Source organism: Protopterus annectens, chromosome 4.part0 (genome assembly GCF_019279795.1).
Source record: "Protopterus annectens isolate FY-2018-M chromosome 4.part0, PAN1.0, whole genome shotgun sequence".
In the NCBI taxonomy this organism is placed as follows: Eukaryota; Metazoa; Chordata; order Ceratodontiformes; family Protopteridae; genus Protopterus; species Protopterus annectens.
The window spans coordinates 220,819,326-220,840,168 of NC_056733.1; the positions used below are offsets into that span (position 1 = coordinate 220,819,326).

Consider the following 20,843-nt stretch of genomic DNA (forward strand, 5'->3'; position numbering starts at 1 on the left):
AAATGTTAACATATTGTTAAACTACAGACAAATGCAATGTACACCAGATAGATTTTTGTGCTAGTGTGTTAATGTGTGAGAGACAGTTCATCCAGAAAAGGTGTGGCAAAGACAAGAAAGCCATAATTTTAGAAAGATTGATTTCAGAAAGGACCTGGAGTTGTGGGGTTATGGATTTGTCCAAGAGTAGCAGGAGTGGTATTCTGGAGTATAAATATGTAATTTAAAAGTAGAGTCTCCATGTCAGTATGAGATTTTTTTGGGTATAGGCAAAATATTTGTCATTACAGCTTTTCACAAACAAAGGAAACATACTCTGTAAGATGGATCTATTGTAGGGAGTATGAAAAGAGCTGAAATTATTCCTAAGGATTCAGAAAGAAGCCTAATGCTTGCATTAAGAGCTTCAGTAAAAAGGTCCTAGAACTATTATTTTAGCCTTTGATAGGGATTTTAAGACTTGTTCCAAAGTGATTTTAGGAAAAATAATTTTTTCTGGGAAATTTGTTGCAACAATATGGGTAGGCAGGGCAGTGTTAACGCTAAATGTGTCTTCTAATGTATTGCCTATATTCTTGGGATTGGAACGTGATGTCATTAGAGATGAGCTTAGTGTATCATTGGACACTCTAATTTGTGACATAACTGCAGAAGGATTTGTTATTTCATATGGTAGCTGTAGTGACCTTACACATGTACTCTGCATTATATTTTCTATTAGTGCTTTATATTTCTAATAGTACTCTTTGTTTACTAGAAGAATTATGCTGCGATGAAGCATATTTTCACAGCATGCCTAGGAAGAAACCTGCACAAAACAATACACATCTAAGATACACAATACAATAGTGCAGGAAATTAATCAAGTGCATTTCTGTTTAGTTTTTAAATTCAGAATGGAAAAAATTAAATAAATGTTAACTTGCTTTTCTCACTAAAAGGGTATATTTATTTCAGTTAAGTCAGTAACATTTACTGGATTCATTGTTCAGCTCTCCAACTTTTATTGATATGCACAAACGGATTCTTATAAAAAAATAAAATATAATTTGCATAAAGAGTACAAGTACCTTACATTACTTACCAAATCATTTATGAAATTAAGAAAAGTTAGTTATCAAGTATGGAATCCTGAGTGACCCCTTTATGAACAGGGGAATGTTGAAGTCTGTGCATACCTCTTAACCTCTTAGAGCAAGAAATCTGTACAAAGCTATAAATAAAAGTGGGACAAAGGCCCAAAAATAGGGACAATTTTTAAATATTGCTCTTACACCCTTAGAAAGTTGATAAAATAACAGGTTTTACATTAGCATGAATTGTCTGAATAGTATGAAGTCTGAAACTCAAATGCCTGTCATTATTTTGTACCTTCAATCTTTAATGATTTGCCACTAATTTAACAGAAGACCAACATTTTATGCAAAACAGACAAAATATTTGAGGCAAAAATCTGGACATTTTGTGAAAATCTGTACAGCTGAGTGGTATGAATCAGTGTACTTTTCATGTGCATAGAGTACAGAGCCACCAAGATCATGTGTTCAACAATCTAATTTCTCTCATTGATTTTATTTCCCATAGGATTCCATGTCTACCAGTGACACGTTCATGCCTGCTTTATTTCCCACTTAGGTCTGTAGGAGGTCTTTCATTGCAGGAGAGATTTCTTTCTGTGCCACGACGCAGGCAGTCCATTAATGGACATCAATGGGGGGGGGGGGGTTGAAGTATATCAAATATCACAGAATCACCATGATGCAGATAACTTTCCCCAGACACAGCACAAATGTTGGCTGACAACATTCGGGCACACATCCCATGCACTTTTATTACGTAGAATGTGCATCTGGAACTGTCTGCTAACCTGAGACTTTGGGTCCATCTGTGACTGAGCCCCCCTAAACCAATCCAAGAGCTCACCTCTGATTTCTGCACCCAACCTACCTGTTTGACATCCAGCATATTGCTTTGCAGGTGGCATACCAAGTACCAAAGGTGTCAGACCTATGCCAAAGGGGCAGGGTATCAGCCAATGGTACCAACCAATGCCTCCAGAGACCTGACTTTGAGGATAAACCTAAGAAGCGGGAAAAATTAGGGTTACTGGGATGGTATGGAGGATTTTTTTATTTACCATTCTAGGGTTACTGGTGTGTGTAGGCCCCCAAGTACAGAATGTTTCTAGGCAGAGGCTGGAAGGCTCATCTATGCTGTTTATCTGTCTACAAGGAGGGACATGGCAGTACACCACTGCATACTGACATAAAAAGAGAAGAGACTGTAATACAGAATGACATCACTACATCTGTACATTTTTTTCTGAGAGAGATGTATGTGTTAGTATATTTTTCTGACACACATCTCTCTCCCCTCACATCATCCATCCCTGGTAATGATTATATTGACAACACAACCCTTAGAGTTGACCCAGTAGTCAGGGACTTAGGGATACACATAGATAGTAATATAGCCTTTGATCTTCACATGTCTACAGTGGGGAAGAAATAATTTTATGTTGCACAACTTAGAAACAAAAGTATGGCATCTAAGTCCAAGGAAGTCATTGCTCCACTGTATTCAGCATTCATCAGACCTGTCATTGAGTACAATGCCCCCTTTGGTATGTTCCTAACCAGGCATATCCAAAAACTGGAACGTCCACAGAGGTTCCTCACTAAAAGAATACAGGACGTAAATAATATGTCCTAGGCAGACCACCCCAAGGCCCTATCCCTGTATTCTGTCTCCTACAGGCTTTTGAGGGGATATCTATGCCTGGCATACAGGGCATTGTCAGACCACACTCTGATGGACCTCCTGCATATCCACAAAACAAGCGGTACCAGGATTACCCATTCTAAACACTTAAACCTTGCCTGTGATATAAATAGGACCTGCTGGAGAGATAGGTATGTATCCCAGAGACTACCCCATCTATGGAACAGGCTCCCCATCCATGTGAAGCAGAGTTCCTCCCTAACCCAATTCAAGTGCAACTTGGACAACTGGATGTGAAAACAGAAATTCATCCCTGGTTTGGCACCTATGTCTCTAATGCAAACAGGTAACCTGTAAATGGTTCAACTACCAGGTCTATGCTTACACTTATCAAGGGTATCAGAACTTGTCAGAGATTTGGGATGCATGGCTAGACTTAAAAAGGTTCTTGTAGTCATTAGCCTAGTAAACACCTATGAACCTGTTTCCATGATGCGGTACTAGTGTATTCAAAGAGACATTAGTTGCAATGATGAAGACCTCACAATCCGCTAATAATTTGCATGTCTCTGAAATACTGTTAATGACCATGAGTGCTGATCAGCACTTTCCTGCAGTACAGATGTAGCTGATGTATCATGTTAGCACAAACACACACCCCTCATTCACTCCTCCCCCACACAATGCACACATTCAAAAATACTCACAACATACCCCATACCTGATGTCTCTTTTTCCTTCTCCTGGTAAATCACAGATGATGAAAGTCAATGCATCACAATTCATATATTTTAGTAAATGCATTGTAGTGCAAAAACTATTATACTAGTGACTTTTTAAGTAAGAAGAATGACTAAAATATGTCCCTAACTGTCCTACTATTAATTGTTTCCTGTCTCCCTCATAATTCACAGACTGCTGTGGCATTTAATAATGCCCAAAATCCTCATTATATGTTAAAAAAAATCCTTGGTCCACTAGTTTAGCAGTTAGCACAGCAGGTTAATGCTGATGTTTCCTGTGGTAAGGGTGCAGGGTTCAAAGCCCCCCTTTTTGTATTTTTTCAAAGTCATATTTTTGCTTTACAGTACATCCCTTGTGGTTAGTGGTGGTGCAGAGGACTAATATTCTCTGTGGGCGGTGGTAGAGAACAGAATTGGAATCCTTGTAAGTGCATTTGTTATGCTGCTTATCCTTGGTGTCTACTGGTTCCCTACTCCAAGTTTTTTTAAATGCCTTTAAGGCACACTATATAGAGTAACCTGGTGTGTCTCTCCCCTCTCCAAATCACACAAGTGTGGTCCCTGGTGGCTAGAATTCTTCATGACCCAGTTGTGCAGGCATGTTTGTCTAGGGATGTGTGAAAGTATGAAGTGCACTCGCCATTGGGGTTTTCGTGTGATTGACTGTCTGCTAGCACTTCACCAAGACTGGGCAGACAGGTACCCCACTGGGGAATACTTTCCACTTCATCATTGTTTTGCAAAGAGAACTTTCTCTTTTCTGTCAAAAATATTTGTAAAAGACTAGTGCTGGTGTTTTCAGTGGTTGTCACTAAAAATTTTACTTTAAATCTGACATTTTTAGTCATGGTTTTCTGTGGGAAGTGTCTTTTCAAATAATTCATTTTTCTGAGAAAATGTTTTACTTTTTGGTAAAAACTTGTAGTTAGGGGCAAGAACATGTAGTTTTAGGGTTGTCATTAAAATGTTTACCTCATAACTTATTTTTCTGCCAGGTTGTTTCACTATCTATCTTAAGCTCTGCTGACCACTTGTCAGACATGCTTTTGGTAGACAAATGGTCCTAAGTCCCTGTGTGGAGTCCCTCAGTTATTATTTTGTGAGGAAAAATGTCACTTTTGAGAAAAAAGTATTGTCAGGGAATGAGCTAGTGTGTTTGGTAGTTGTCTCTAAAAAAATTTACTTTAGACCTTAACTCTTCTGTCAGGAGGTATGACCAGATCTTCAGCACTCCACAAACCAGTTATCAGACAACTTAAGTAACTCAATCATTCTCTCCCTGAACAGCAAGAATAAAAATGTTATGTCTGGGACATTGGTCTTGATTTTTAGCTTTTCTTTTGTTTCAGCCAATGAAGGGTGACTCTGCTGTAGCCATCTGTTGATCCTCGAATCACTCATCACTTTTTCTTGGTTTCTCTGATGATATTCCTCAGGAAACCACTCCACTGTGGCTGTTCAGCTGCTTTTATTGGGTAAAGGAGAACCACTCTTGCCGCCATTTGGGATCAGAGCAGGTGATTCACTTTTGCTGAGCCACTCTGAGGAACTTCATTCTTGTGAAGGGACTATCTTTCAAGCCACTATTTCTAGGGGGGGTCTCCCAGAAAAAGGAGATAAGGAGGCTTGGCTGGGATTTGCCAAAAGTTTATTTAAATTCTTACAATTTTTACATGCTGAGCCTTTCCTTCATTAAATGGGAAACATAGGTAATTCAGACAGCTCGAGCGAAGTCTGGTATCCCACCTGTGACCCAAAGGGTGACAGGACTAAGAAGAAACAGAGTATAAAGGAATAGTCCAGCTAAAATCACTTTAGCTAGCTGATTTAGGAGACTCTCTCTCTCTGATACAGACACCATGTTGAAGTTTCCAGTTTATTCAGTTAAGCAGCTAGATGGAGTAGTGTTCTTGTTCTAATGCATTTGTTGTAACTCATTAAAAAGGAAAATATTTTTCTCTCCCTCTCAGATTCTGATCCCCAGTCTGAGGGCAGGATTTAGACTTAGATTATGTTCTTTAAATTTCTACTTGACAGTATAGGAAACCTGACTCTGAGGAAAATAATTTTTTAGAATCTCCTCCTGAAGAGTTGCATTTTGCTTATACTATTGTCAGAATGAAGGACTTGTTTCTGTCAGAACACAGGAAATACCAGAATTAAAGCAAATATATTGTTTATTATAGGTGCATTTTCTGCATCCTGCAGCTGTCCCTCTTTAGAGGATGCTTTCTTTGCAGCCAGCATTTGCCTGACAGTTAACCATCTGCTCCAAGAAAATTTGATAAATCATATAAAGTTTCATAGACCCACAAATTCATTTTTTTCAAACCCCTGGTTATATCCTGCAGTAATTTCTCTATCAAAATCAGCTTCTGCCAAACTCCTTACATCAGCTTGCCTTATTTCTTCTGAAAATCTGGGGAAAGCTTTCAAAGGTTGGGAAGAAAGTTTATACCTGTACCACTTTAGTCTTTATAACAGTGAACTGTGTCAGGCTTAGATACCCAAGTTTCTGACTCCATAAACTAAGAAATTAAAACAACCAAAACATACTCAAAAAGCTGTGAAGAGAGGAACGGACGCTCGAATTGCTAAAATAATTTATTTACCAACAATATATTTTACAATAAATTATTTTAGCAATTTGAGCGTCCGTTCCTCTCTTCACAGCTTTTTGAGTATACCTAAGTTTCTGCTAGCTTCCTTTCACAATATGAGAAAGTTAATTGCTGCCCTCCCTTCCTCAGAGGCTAAGGCATCCCTTAATTCAATATTCTCTGTGTCTTAGGTAAGTAAATATTTTCTACAATGTGCTAGTGATACTGCTGATGCTATTTCTAGAGCAGTTGTCAGTGCTAATAAGACTTACCTGGCTACATCCTCAGAATTTACCAGAGGTTGGCAATCTTGAGATCCTGAAAACTCCACTGGATAAAAATGTGCATAGCCCTCAACTGTCCAGATTTTTGCCTCATATTTTTGGTCTGTTCCTCATAAAATGTATGGTTTTCTGTCAAATCGCTAAGGGATTGAAGTCACTAAAAATGACATGCATTTGAGTTTTGGACTTCATTTCCTTCAGAAAATATATGCTAACACAAATCATGTTCTGGCAACTTTCTAAGTTTGTAAGAGCAGTATTTAAAATGTGTCCCTATTTTTGGGTCTTTGCCCTCCCATTATTTTAGACTTTGTCCAGATTTCTTGCACTAAGAGGTTGAGAAATATGAAAATGTGTCACTTGGTCCTCCTTCCAATGAGGTCCTTACAAAGTTGGAGGAAAGGGAAAAGTTTAATTCAAGGGGTTACCCAGATTTGTCGACCCTTCTTGCCAAAATATAGTAGAAACTTTTGTTCCAGTTTGGATTCCCATTTTAAGAAACAGAATAAGCATTCCCCAAAAAAGGTGCAGGCAAACTAGAAACAAAAACAAATGACAGGGAGGTATTAAAGAAGAAATGCGGGACCTCCTATAACCAAGAACAATCTAAAAAAGTTGAATAACTATATGTATATGCCCCCTTATGTGCTTTCCCTCCCCCTCCCTGGCCGTCCTGCAAATCTTTCCCAAGCCAGAGTCTTCACTTTCCCCTGTGGAATCTCATAATTTCAGACACCTGAGCTCCTAGAGTCATTCATAAATGCTACAACTGGCAATGGTATTCCCTCCCTCTTTTTAAGTGGCTTTCCAATTGTCCAGCCAGTCAAACTTCCCGGTTCCATCCTATTCTTTTTTTTGTTCCCCTCCTATTCTTGATTAGCTGCCGTATCAGAGGGTATAGAACCTGCTTTCCTAGGACTAAGAAGGAAAGGTTTTTATTCAAGAATCTTTCTGGTGCCAAAGAAAGAATTAATCTGGAAACCTGTCCTAGACCTTTATTTCTAAACCTTTGCATCCCATTCCAATTCTCAAGAACATTCAGGCACTTTTTCTGTGTTTTTTCTGTGTCTGGTTTATGTTTTCAGTTTTCTGATTCTCTCTTTGGTTTATCAACATCTCTAAGACTGTTTACAAGGTGCCTGGCTCCCACAGTAGCCCGTGGCAGGTTGCAGGCCATTCACGTTTTTTTTCATATTTAAACAACTGCCTTATTTTTACTGATTCTGTACAAGCTGACAAGAATCTCTGACTTAGATGGAAAAAAATGTCTAACCCTAGGTTTTCAGGTGAACATAAAGAACTCTTTGCTGCAATTTTGTAACCCTTCCCAAAAAGACACAGATACACACACACACACACACACACACACACACACACACACACACACACACACACACACACACACACACACACACAAGTTTTTTTTTTAAGTTAGGTATGGTTCTATGATCTTTAGTGTATGTACTAGATTTTGTTGCAACTTTGCAGGAACAGTTTTCTCCCCCTCTCTCCTGGAAAGAGAAAGGCATCACTGAGTTAAGTGGGTATGTATCAGTGTGAACTGCTTAAATTCCACTGTTTGTGTTTGTCAGTGTGAGGCTTGTAAGAATGTATTAAGTGATGTATGTCTATGACTGTTAATGACTACTAATTTTGCTAGTTAGTTTAGTAAGCAATGACAAAAGAATAAAATAAATTAAATCAGTACCGGTAGATGAAGTAATAATAATACCAAATGTTAATCAGGTAGGCCCACTGGACACACAATCCATTATCATGGGCAACCCGGAAGCAATGTCTAGTTAAGTGACTTGCTCATAGCCACATAGTAGGCAAATAAGACTAAAGGAATCAAACCCTGTACCAAAGGAGCTACAGCTCACAGCCTTAACCCTCTCTGCCAACTACAAGACAGCAAGCGTTTATCAGTTGTTGTCAAAATCATCAACATTCTAAGGTCTGTGGCAGGAACAGGTCCTCGTTGAAGTCACATGTGAGTGGTGAAACCATTTCATGGCATTGCTTTGCTTGGCAGTGACTATCTTTCCTCATGAAGGTAAAAAAATTTATCAGCAAGGACAAGCTGCTGATAGCCCTGTCAGGATGATTCATGGTATAACGTATTCATGCAGGCTTGATTATATTCCACAGACATCCCTCTCAACCTATTAGAGCAAGAAATCTGGACAAAGCCATAAATAAAAGAAGGGCAAAGGCTCAAAAATAGGGACAATTTTTAAACATTGCTCTTACAAACTTAGAACATTGTTAGAATAACAGGTTTTCCATTAGCATGAATTTTTCGAAGGGTATGAAGTCTGAAACTCAAATGTCTGTCATTATTTTCTAACTTCTTGCCACTAATTTACCAGAAAAAAACACAATTTTATGAAAAACAGACAAAATATATGAGGCAAAAATCTGGACATTCTGCAAAAATCTGTAAAACTGAGAGGTATCGCCACAGACTAAGCAAAAGCTTGTGTGTGTGTGTTTGTGTGTGTGTGTGTGTGTGTGTGTGTGTGTGTGTGTGTGTGTGTGTGTGTGTGTGTGTGTGTGTGGCATCAATAATTTGTCAAGTGTTTCTTTGGCTGACTTGTGAAAATGAGTGACTGATTTGCCCAATTTACAGTTTGTTGAATATTGAATATTAACAGATCAGATATTAGTGTGAGATCAGCACACAGTGGGATTTAGGAACTTTCCCTTTCCAGCGCTGTTGTGCGATCTTGGAGTTGGCATGAAAAAATGGAGGGGGTATGGAAGGTACACCCCCTCTCCCCCATATCAGGGGGTGCAACAGGACCTGCCCTCCAGCAAAAAAAGCTTTTTCCCATATTTTTGAAGGCTTGATTTTTTTCTGTAGTCGACACCTTTTTCTAACCATTTAAGTGTTGGCAAGGTTACTTTCAACCATTGCAGTGCAGGCATTCTTGTCTTTCAAGATCATATGGTTCCACTTCATATAATCGAAAGCTTATAACATTTAATTGCAAAACAGCAAGACCAAATGATTGAAAACTCAAAACATCTAAAACATCGAATCTCACAACATCAAAAACTACAAAGCAAATATAAATAACATCCCACACACTTTTTAATACGTTTCTGCAGGGGGGGGGGAAGCCCCCCTGCACCCCCCACACCCCCTGTAAATTAAATATACCAAACTCCAAGATTGCACTACAGTGGGAAACAGTTAATTTCCTAACCCCACTGTATCACAATCAGTATAAAGAATGTACACATAATGTCTAAATCACTACCTGTATGGCCTAAACACACGTACAGAGTGGCATAATAAACACTATATACAGATTAACAGAATAAATTATAACATTTACATGTTTGATGATACACTGCTCAATTATATACATTTTCAATGTTGTGAGATTCGATGTTATGAGTTTTAGATGTTATGAGTTTTCGATCATTTGGTCTCGCTGTTTTGCAATTAGATGTTATGAGGTTTCAATTATATGAAGTGCTTCTCTCCCATCTCTCCTCCAAATGGGAATGTCCTTCACATGCTCCCACCTAAAACTCCCACACTACTAACTCCACACCTAAATCATCATTTCTTTGCCTACTTTAACTTAATTCAGAGATCTTGCTCAGAACACCTTTACATAAATCTTTTGCATGCATGCCTCTGGCCTACCTTACTCATATTCTCAAACTTTCATTGTTTGTTTTTCTTATCCATTGTACCCATAATATTGTTTTCCTCTGTAATATTGTTAATTTGTCTCTATTCATTGTATTTGTATGTCTGTTTGGTGCTTTTCCCCTCGGGTCTCCACTGAAAAAGGGCAATTCTTACCCAGCTGGACCAACCCGGTTAACAAATACAAATGCAAATAAAATAAAATAAAAATAATATATATGTGTATATATATATATATATATATATATATATATATATATATATATATATGTGTGTGTGTGTGTGTGTGTGTGTGTGTGTGTGTGTGTGTGTGTGTGTGTGTGTGTGTCTGTATCATCTGTATGTATGCATTGGACAGCCACATATGGCTCCGTTAAATGCACTTTGCTTTTGTCTACACATAAAGAAACTTACAGAGAGCATAATCTCTCTGTATCTCTCTAACATACATACACACACACACACACACACACACACACACATACATACACACACACACACACACACACACACACACACACACACACACACACACACACACACACACACACACACACACACACACTTTCTTCTGAGTCATTGTTAATGGTAAGTGATACAACGGTTGGAAAAGGGAAGTCACTTTGGCTTTGTTGAAACACAAAGTTGCTTTTGTCACCATTTTAACAACATCTGTTAATTGATGGTTCCCTTAATCACTTATATGTATGGGTTCTATTGAATTTTTATTTAAAAAAGTAACACTGAATGAACTGACATTTATGTGGAGAACAATTTAATGCAGTTGTGTAAATATAAAAACTTTTTATAAATTAGTTTTGATGTAACAGAACATATACTTGAAATGCTTTCACCTACTCTGTGCCACTCAATCATGATAACTGTGTTTTCTTTCTAGCCACTGGATGGAGATTCAGGTGAAAGGCACCTCCTTACCTCGTGCACTTTACTGCTGGGATCGCAGCCTCCATGACAACAACAAGCCAGGCAGGGCTCCAATAAAAGGCTGTCCTGTCCATTTGATTGACAGTTGTCCATGGCCACATTGCAACCCCACATGTCCCACTATCCGAGATCAGTACACCGGCCAGGAAATGAATGTCATTCAGTTCCTTATGCACATGGGCTTTGATGTACAGAAAATGGCACAGCAGCAAGGCGTGGAGCCCAACAAACTTTTGGGCATGCTCAGCAGTGGCAGCTAAGTAACTTTGGAGAAAGGTACATGCCCTATGATTGTCTTCTGTACGACCCCAAAAATAGCACCAAAAAGTGGGTCTCAACAGGGCCTCCAACTTAACATGATTCTGAGTAAACATACATCCAGGAACAAGAAATGACAAGTCAGCTGTTTCATACCTGTCTTGTACCTTCCTGTGGCACTGTCCAAATTACAGACTGCAGGACTGCAGGGGGAGCTCCTCCGGAAGAGGAAAGCAAGAAAAAGCCCTTCATTTTCTTCACAGACCTCATAGTTGCAACCTTCCCAAATGAAGTTAGAGAGACTCTCACGTGGTTTAAAGCACTGGATACTCTGCCCAATTATATCAAAGGGAGAGATCACTTGGCTGTCCCTAGAACTGTATCATAATGTACAAAGAGGCACAAACTATAAAATGAATTTGTTACGCTTGTACTTAATAACTATTTTATGAAGTGACTTTTTATTACTTAAAGAATGTGTCAAAGAAAAGCTATAATAGGAATGATATTGTGCAACATATAAATCTCACAAGGTCCTTTGGTCCTATTTATTTTCTGTAAATCATGTTTATAAGTATTGAAGAAGGCAGAGAGATAATTACGTACAATGATCTAAAGTGTAAATATTACTTTTTGATCTCATGTCTTGTAACAAAACAAAACTTCTACATTATATTAAGTATTAAAATTCCATAGTGGGTTTGTCATCCTTTGTGAAAGCAAAACTTGAGATGAGTGACAGTTTATACAGAAGTTATAGTCATAATCCATTAATTACTATGTCCACTGTGTTTTTCTGTGCATGTGTGTAGCTGACAAGATGGGGAAAATACCCAAACAGCATATATATATATATATATATATATATATATATATATATATATATATATATAAATTCAAAACATGCAACATATTTGGTATGTGTGTGTGTTTGTGGGGGGGGGGGTGTATCTCCACGTGCATGTTTGTGTATATGTGCAGATATATGTGGAGTACCTGGGGTTGTATTGTAGGGTTAGGAATCAATGTTCATAATGAATAGCCATTTATCCTATTTTTGTATTTTTAGTTTGTATTATCATTTCCCATTCATTTCAGAGGGATGCAGTGCATGCAGTACATGTGTAAATTGTCTAATGAATATGGATATTCATAAAGATGGTATACAATAGTAAGGCTAATATGTGGTAGAAATTGTACAACCCAACCCCACAAAATTCATAAAAAATCTAAAGATGTAGATTGTCTCTCTGCTCCAGGGTATATGTGTAAGGGGTCAGATATAAACTTTGCATGCAAATACATGTAGCCTGCCTTATATGCAGAGTAAGTGTTTCCCCAAGGGGAGTCATATTATGGGCATACTACTTTAAATTAGCAGCCTCCAAAATCTAAGGACAAGCACCCAATCATAAAGCACATGGGATGTGGCAGTTAGGATAACATGGTTGAGAGAAGGCATTATGCAAAGCCAAGTACAATCCATGGAAGCATCAGAAATATGCCCCAGTATATTCCTGATGTCTTGGCTCTACTACTGTGTGAACAAACATGAACATAACAACTCTAACTGCAGTGCAGCCAGCCACCTATGATGCTGCAACTACACTGCAAATCACAGTACTTCCCGAAGCAGAGCCCTTATTTTTATTGTATTTATTCCATGACTGCTCTGTATGCATGCCAAATTAATTGATTTATAAATCTCATGAATACTGAGCAATGCAGAAGTGTCTTCACTAAGCTTCACTTCAAGCTCTGCCATGTAACAGCACATAAATGCTGATCCAGCTAGAGCACATAGTGCATAAACATTAGTAAGGTAGAAAGTCAGATGGCTGCAGTATTCATTCATCCTCTGATACCTGGTCAGTCCTATCCAGAGACTATATTGCTGGGGTGACAGAGCATGTAATGCCAAACAATAAGTAGGGCATGGGAACAACCATGGGGGAAAGCAGATCCAGTGCACAATCCATGCACATTCTATCTCAAATGCTCCACGTATACTTTCAGGCAACTTTCAGCACTTCCAAGGCACCTAAATGTGTGTATTGAGATGCAAAAGGTAACCTGAATGGGAGTTACATATGATTATGTAACCAGGAATACGCTATCAACTACTGTTATTCAAACTATTCTGTGATGGCCTTTGGGCATTCATAGATGTTAAACAATTCTGGTCCCCTGTTATACCTCAAAATATTCTCTAATTTGTATAAGTACCCATTTGTGTCTGTGTGTGTGTGTGTGTTGTGTCCATGTGCATGCATGTGCTTCATAGGTGATTATAGGTTCATATGTTCATAGTTGATTGCTCGGCTATTGACCACAGGGGGCCTTTTTTAAGTCTAACCATGTTTCCCAAACGTGAGACGTACTTTATGTCTGTAAGGTATACACATTGTCATCATGGTATGGTGATGGTTGTCTGGCAGTTGGTGCAGAGGGTTAAGGCTGTGAGCTGTAGCTCCTATGGTACAGGGTTTGATTCTTTCAGCCCTTATTCGCATAGTGTGTCACCTTGAGCAAGTCATTTATCCAGACAGCCCTTGGAGGCAACTGAGAATTTTGGGTAGGTTCCTCAATGGTCCCTGGACTGCAGACATAGCTAACTATGAATTTATGTTGCAAACATGTGTGTAGTCCTTTTGTGGGCAATGGGCAATCTGCCTGTGGCCAGCTTTACTGCATCCTGCCAGAAACAACACACAGTACATATGAATACGGTGAGTAGTCTTTTCTATGAATTACCTCTCTCATAAATGTTTTGTTAGTTTTGTTGTGAAGTGACTTTTAATCTTGTCTTTACACTACTGTGTAATACTGTGATATTTTATTAGTAATATGGATTAGGTTTAGATGTACTATTATTTATAGTTTAGTTTCTTGTGTGAGTGTAATTTTATTTCCTGCATATTTTATGATTCAGGTCCATTTTGCCAGTAATGCCATTTTCTAACTGAATATGGTAGTTTCTCATTTTTTTCTCATAAGCTCAGTTCTGGTAACATTTATTTCTAAGGACTTCACTTTATATAGTGTACTGGTTTTGTGGCATTTGAGTGTGTCACATAGTCACGTTACAACCCATATGATGACGTAACTGTTATGTAATTTATCACACAAGTCATGTGTAACAAGATGTGTTACAGGTTATAGCTATACATATAAAACATAACTGTGATGTGCTTAAAGCCGTTACATGCAAAATTAAATAAATAAATAAATAAATAAAGTACACCACTTAGTACTCATTTCACTAGCTCTGAAAGAAAGGAAATGGAAGTGACTTGTTGGTATGTAAACTGGGTTCCTATTATGACATTGAAAAGTATAAATATTGAATGGCCTAAAGGCCGAAAATGCCGGACCTTTTTGTGAGATTGCAGTACAGTGAAGATCTGAATATTTGCCTTTCCTCACTGTAATGCGATATCAGAGTTGGTATATATATTTAGAAGGAGGTGTGGGGGCACAGCCCTCCACAATAGCGAGCTCGAGGTCCAGCATTTTTGGCCTTTAGGTCGTTCGATATTTCGTTAGTTTGATGTTCTAATATAGACCCTATAAATCACAGGTAGCACACCTATCCTAAGCTGCTCATACTTACCCAGTCCAGCTACTGTTCACTTTTCATATCTAAAAAGATTTTACTGACAGATACATGAACTCAAACAGAATGTACCACAATGCTTAATCATCAACAACAACTTAAAGGATAACTCCAGCCTTCCATCTCCTCCACGTCATCTAAAAGTTTTCTTCCCCTATAATAATGGCTTTGTTTAGCTAAACACTAACAAACAACAAACCACTTCCTCTTATCTCCTGTTTCACATCACAGGAAGCAACAGACACCCCATCACCCTTTTTTCAGACAGAATCTCCTTTGTGCAGTGGTTTGTTTCAGCCTGCATTATATATCTGTGTTGTTATCTTTGAACAGATGCCAAAATGTTTATTAAAGATTGTCAGTCTAGGTTTGTGACTGAACGAGCAATCAGAGGAATAGCAGGCAGTTTCACACTTTAAAGACCCTCTGTGGTGGTGGTTGGAGAAGACACTATTGATTATAATGGTAATCATTACAGGAATATGGAATTAAGTTATTTCAAGTGTACCATGAAAAGCATCTTGGCAATTAAACACAAACCAAAACAAGTCAATGAAATAATGGCACTATCTGCACAGACAGTGCGAGAAAACCATTGAGTCATAGCACTGTCACTATATGTAAATGTAGAGACAAAGCACCTCAAGTTAAGGTGTCTAGAACATGTCATGTTATCTAGAAAGAAAGTATATTGGGGGACAAAGAAGGACAGATGAAAACAAAAGTTATGTACTTACTGTAATGGTAGACCTTAGTAATCTATGCTTGCATACTTCAGCAGGAAGGACTGGTTATTGCAGGTAGCACCAGTTTGCCTCCACAGGGATTTCTATATCTCAGGTTTCTCCCTGTCTCCCATAATTCCTCCAGATCTGGTTTCCCCACTAAAGCTAAGGGATGAAAATGACTTCTAATGCAGTAATGATTATTTATGAACATTTTTACTCTTCTGAAGCAAAACCTCGGAAAGCTCACCTGGTCTGAAGCACAAAAGGACAACCTAAATCTGGAGGGGGAAGGAGGACATATAAGGGTATAGGTTGTGTTAGTCTATCATCATGGTAAGTATATAACATGTTTTATCTTACATGATCAGGTCTACTCACTTTAACAGGCAGGAAGGAATCCCCAGGTATATATCTTGGGTGGAATTGTGACACAATTCTTTGTAGTATAGAGGCCACAAAAGAAGACCTGAATCTTGGGATCACATCCAGTTTGTTGTGTTTTTCAAAAATGTGCAGTGAAGCCCATGTGGCAGCAGCACAAATGGCTTCAACAGATAAATTCCTGAAGACGACTAATGAATTAGTCATAGATCTAGATGAATGGGTGTTGGTTTTGCCAGAAAATGGCTGACTACTACAGCATTGGACAATATGGTATGACAGCCACCTAGACAATGACATTTTGGAAATGCTCTTACCTAACCTCTTGACGTTAAAGGAAATGAAAAGCCACTTATCTTCCTAAAGCTCTCATTCCTATGTAAATAAAATCCCAGTTGCTTGTGAATATCTATGCAGTGCAGCTTATATTCATCTCTCTTGGAATTTTTTGAGAAGGACCCTGACAGACTAAGTGACTAAGTTCAATTCTAATGTAGTTGGATTTGTGTGTAGCAATTCTTTGTCCTTATGAAATATTGGGTGTGGTGAACAGCAGGAAAGGGCCTGTAATTCATAGTCCCTTCTGGCCAAAGTGACAGCAACAAAAAAAAAAACATGTTCTTCAGGACAGACTTTTTATGTCTGCTGGTGATGCTGGTTCAAAAGCTGAAATGAATCAGCTTTTAAAAATGAAATTAAGAACCCATGGATGAGCAGGGTCTTTAAATATGGTCACATCCAAAAGGAATCTATTGCATATTCTTTGTGCTGCTAAGAAAGAAGAGTTAAAACCTTGATGAAATTTGTATATGGCCACTAGATGTACCTTTATGCTAGGAAAAACTAGCACCATTATCAAAACTATCCACTAGAAACTTGGGTATTGAGGTAATGGCAGCTATGAAGGGATCTATACTCCATTAAGTAGACTGTACCAAAAATGTGAGCCATTTGTCTTTGTATATTTTTCAATTGCAGTGTTTCTGTGCTGCTGCTGTTATGATTTGTACAACCCTGGAAGAGAGTAGAAAGGGTCTCTGGTCACTACGGAAATTGGAGAAATTAGAATTTCTGTGGTCATATTAAGGGAGTGTAAGCCCAGATGAGGCTTGTCAGACAGGTGAGAAAGAAGGCCTAGTTGTGGCTCCAGAAGCAAGGACTTCTGAATCAAGTGAGGTCACAGCAGAGAGGGAAGGATACTTGTTGAAGTCAAAATGGGTCCATGAGAATGACTTTGGCCTTGCACAATTTGACTTTCTGGGGAAACTTATTAAGGGAATTGAGTGGATGGTATAGTAGGTCTGGTGGCCACTGGTAGACTACAAAGTTTTTAGGTGTCTGACCCTTTGGAGGGATGAGGAAAAACAAATTGCTGCATTTGGTGCTGGCTTGGAAAAGTAAATTTTGCAGCAAGGTTTTTCCCAGTGATTGAAGTCCACCTGTGTTGTTGACAAATTTAAGGGCCACTTGTGGCATTATCAGAAGACATTTGTCTACTTATAAGGTGGCTCAGCTGGGGAAATTTCAAGAAAGTTTTGCAACTGGACTGTCCATTCCCACAGCCTCTTGGTTTTCCAATAATGGGGGTAGGTTCTAGTTCCTCACTGCTTACTGATATACCTCAGTACTAGAATATTATATAAGTGCATGACAATTTTATCCCATGGTAGGCAGTCTTGAAAGGCTTGCAGTACAAGAAGGACCACTGTCACTTCCAGAATGTTGATGTGCAATAAGGCCTCTTTTTGACTTCAAGTCCCCTGGACCATCTGCCCTAAGCAGTGTCCCACCGCACTCCAGGACAAAACACGTTTGTGATGAGTATGACTTTAGGAAGAGTGAGTAAAGGGACATCCTTTGTCTACGCCTGGTTTATGTAACCATCACTGTAGATGCCTGTGATTGGTTCTAGACAACTGAATGATCTGATCCATGGGATCTTCCAACCGAGACCTATGAAATGAAAGTGTCCACTGAAGAACTCTCATATGTAGCCAGGCAAAGGGAACCAAATGCATAGTTACTGCCATCAGACTAAGCACCTTGAGAACTAATACCACTGATGGTGATGAGTAATGCATGGAATGAGTTACATATTAAAGTGGCTCTGTTCTTCCTAGTGAGAGTCTGGCCAATCTCTGTAACATGTCCTGTGACAGCCTATGAACACTAGTGCTTGTGATGACTTAAATGGAATTTCACAGTGTTCACTGTGATTTCTTAGGACAGACAAAATCACTTACCTTTTATTAAGGATTCTCATATGATGTAAGATAAGCAGTCAGTCATTGAGATATGGGAATACCCTGATTTCCAACAGTCTCATGTGAGCTGTGACCAATGTCATGCATTTAGTGAACACCTGTGTGGCTTTGGTGAGACTAAAGGGCAGGGCACTGACTTGATGACTGTCTTCTTCTCAGAAGTGCTGGATGAACACCTGTGTGGCTGTGGTGAGACTAAAGGGCATGGCACTGACTTAATGACTGTCTCCTTCTCAGAAGTGTTGGAATTTTCTAGAGACCTTTGCGATCTTGATGTGCAAACAGGCATCCTGGAAATCTAGATAGCACTTCTGGTCTCCTTCCAGCAGATAAAGAAGGACTGACTACATTGTGACCATCCAAAACCTATTTTTCTTCATGAATATATTGAATGTACTTATTCCTTGTCTTTTTTGGTGGCTAAAAAGAAGCTGAAAGAAACTTCAGACCCTCCGTGGCCTGTTTGGGCCTCTTGGATGACTGTTTTTTAAGAGATGGCTACTTCTCTTTTGGCCACTTCCATTTGTTGAAGTGGAATGTCTGGAGGGTGAGATAATGTCCAGGGATGTGCCAAAAAGGGAAATGAATAACCTTTGGAAATTATCTCCCTCATCCCCTTGGCCTACATGATGGTCATCCATGCCTGTAAGCAGAGCAATAATAGACCCCCTGACTGCCTCCAGAGGTGGGTAGTTGGATATGTCCTCAAAATGATATTGCTTCTTCCCAGGGGAAGGGACATGATACCTCTACTTTTGCAGGCCACCTCTGCCACCTCCCATGTCTGTCAGCACTTCTATCACAATGTTGCTTATATAGCTGGCGTTGAGATTTTTTACTCATTATGTTATTTGCTCCTTTCTGCTGCCAAGAAAATGAACATTGTGGTGTCATAACCTTAACCACAAAAGTTGAAAATGTTTTCCATTTTGTTTGCTCTGTAGCAATCAGTCTTTCACCTTTGGTCTAAATGTAAGGACTCATGAAAAGGGGCACAGTCAAAGGACACTGTAAAGCTGCACAATATGAGCCAGGCTTCCTGTCTTATTGTAATGACTGTCTCGGCCTCTCTCACTGCTTCAGCTACTACATTATAGGTTCATAGGTTCATAGGTTCATAGTAGGCTATCTGCCCAAGGGCATTTATAAGCCTAGCCCATAGTTATGTGGCTTTCGCCACCCCTTTAGTTTGAATAAAAACTATGCCTATCATTTTTCTGTGCCTCTGTCAAGCAGTGACACTGAAGTAATCCCTGGGGTATATCTGCGATCTCCCATCCATTGGTCAAGATTCCTCTTGAACAAGGCCAGCGAGGTGCTCTGCCTCACATGTACCGGGATTTTGTTCCACAGCATAGGGAGTCTCTGGGTGATGAATCTGTCCCTCCAGCACGTTCTATTTATAACCGTGTCAAGGTTTAAGTCTCCGCCCTTGTGGTTCTGAGGGATCTAGATTTTTTGAGGTGAAGCATATTCATCAAATCTGGGTTTGACGTGGCCTTATATGTCAGGCACAGGTCACCTCTGAGCAAGCGGTATGAGACTGAATAAAGCTGGAGTTCTTTCAGTCGGGCAGCATAAGACATATTTTTGAGACCCTTTATCCTTTTGGTGAGGAACTTTTGGGGCCTTTCAAGCTGCATCAGGTGTCTGGTCAGATACATTCCGAATGGGGCATTGTACTCAATCATAGGTCTAATGAGTGATGAGTACAGGGGGACGATGACCTCCCTTGATCTAGATGTGAATCCCTTCATGATCAGGTGGGCGATATAGAAGGTTTTCCTAACTACTTTAGCAACATGAGTGTCAAACGAAGACTACTGTCAACTTGGGTCCCCAGATCCCTGATGACTTTTTCTGTGCTCAGTGGATTGTCACCTATATGGTAGCTAGGGGTAACCTTGTTTTTCCCGAAGGGTATGACTATGCATTTTTGGCGTTTAACTTCAGGCCATGGCTCTGGCACCAGTTATCCGTTTCTGTGAGGCCCTTCTGGAGGATATCTGTGTCAGATGTGTTTTCGACTATGGCCCAGTTTGCAGTCATCTGCAAACTTTGTCAGCCATAACCCTCCTGTGTTTGCTTGTACTTCAGAAAAGTAGATGCCGAACAAGAGTGGACCCAGGACTGAGCCCTGTGGGACACCACTTGTGACAGGCTTTGAGTCTGACATGGCTCCAGCAACTCTGACCCTGTGGGTTCTGTCGCTAGCCAGTTTGCAACCCATCTTGTGATGTATGGGTTTACATTCAAGCTGATGAGTTTTTCGATGATACCTGAGTGGGGTATTGTGTCGAAGGCCTTTGCCAGGTCGAGGTAGGCTGTATGGACTGCCTTTCCCTCATCAATGGCCTTGGTGACTGTCTCGAAAAAGTCAACCAAGTTTAAGAGGCAGGATCTGCCTTTGACAAAGCCAAACTGGGTTGGATCCAAAGTCTGCAAGTTCCCTATGTCTTTATTTATGAGTTCCATTATGATCCTCTCCATGGCTTTGCAGATAAGGCTTGTCAAGCTAATGGGCGGTAATTTCCAGGGTCTGTGGAGGCACCGCCCTTATGAAGTGGGACCACAGTCGCGTGCGCCACTCCTTGGGTACGTATCCTGAGGTGAGGCTAAGATTAAACAGCTGTCCT

General features: G+C 39.5%; 1 protein-coding gene across 1 annotated transcript in view; it reads left to right on the forward strand.

Moving 5' to 3' along the window:
- NOTUM (notum, palmitoleoyl-protein carboxylesterase) overlaps nt 1–11,911 on the forward strand; it is a 251,352-nt gene extending 239,441 nt beyond the window's left edge. Inside the window, exon 12 of the mRNA XM_044068221.1 lies at nt 10,914–11,911. Coding sequence (XP_043924156.1) covers nt 10,914–11,220 — 307 coding nt within the window. The 3' untranslated portion in view covers nt 11,221–11,911. The remainder of the gene's footprint in view (nt 1–10,913) is intronic.
- The last annotated feature ends 8,932 nt before the right edge of the window (nt 11,912–20,843 follow it).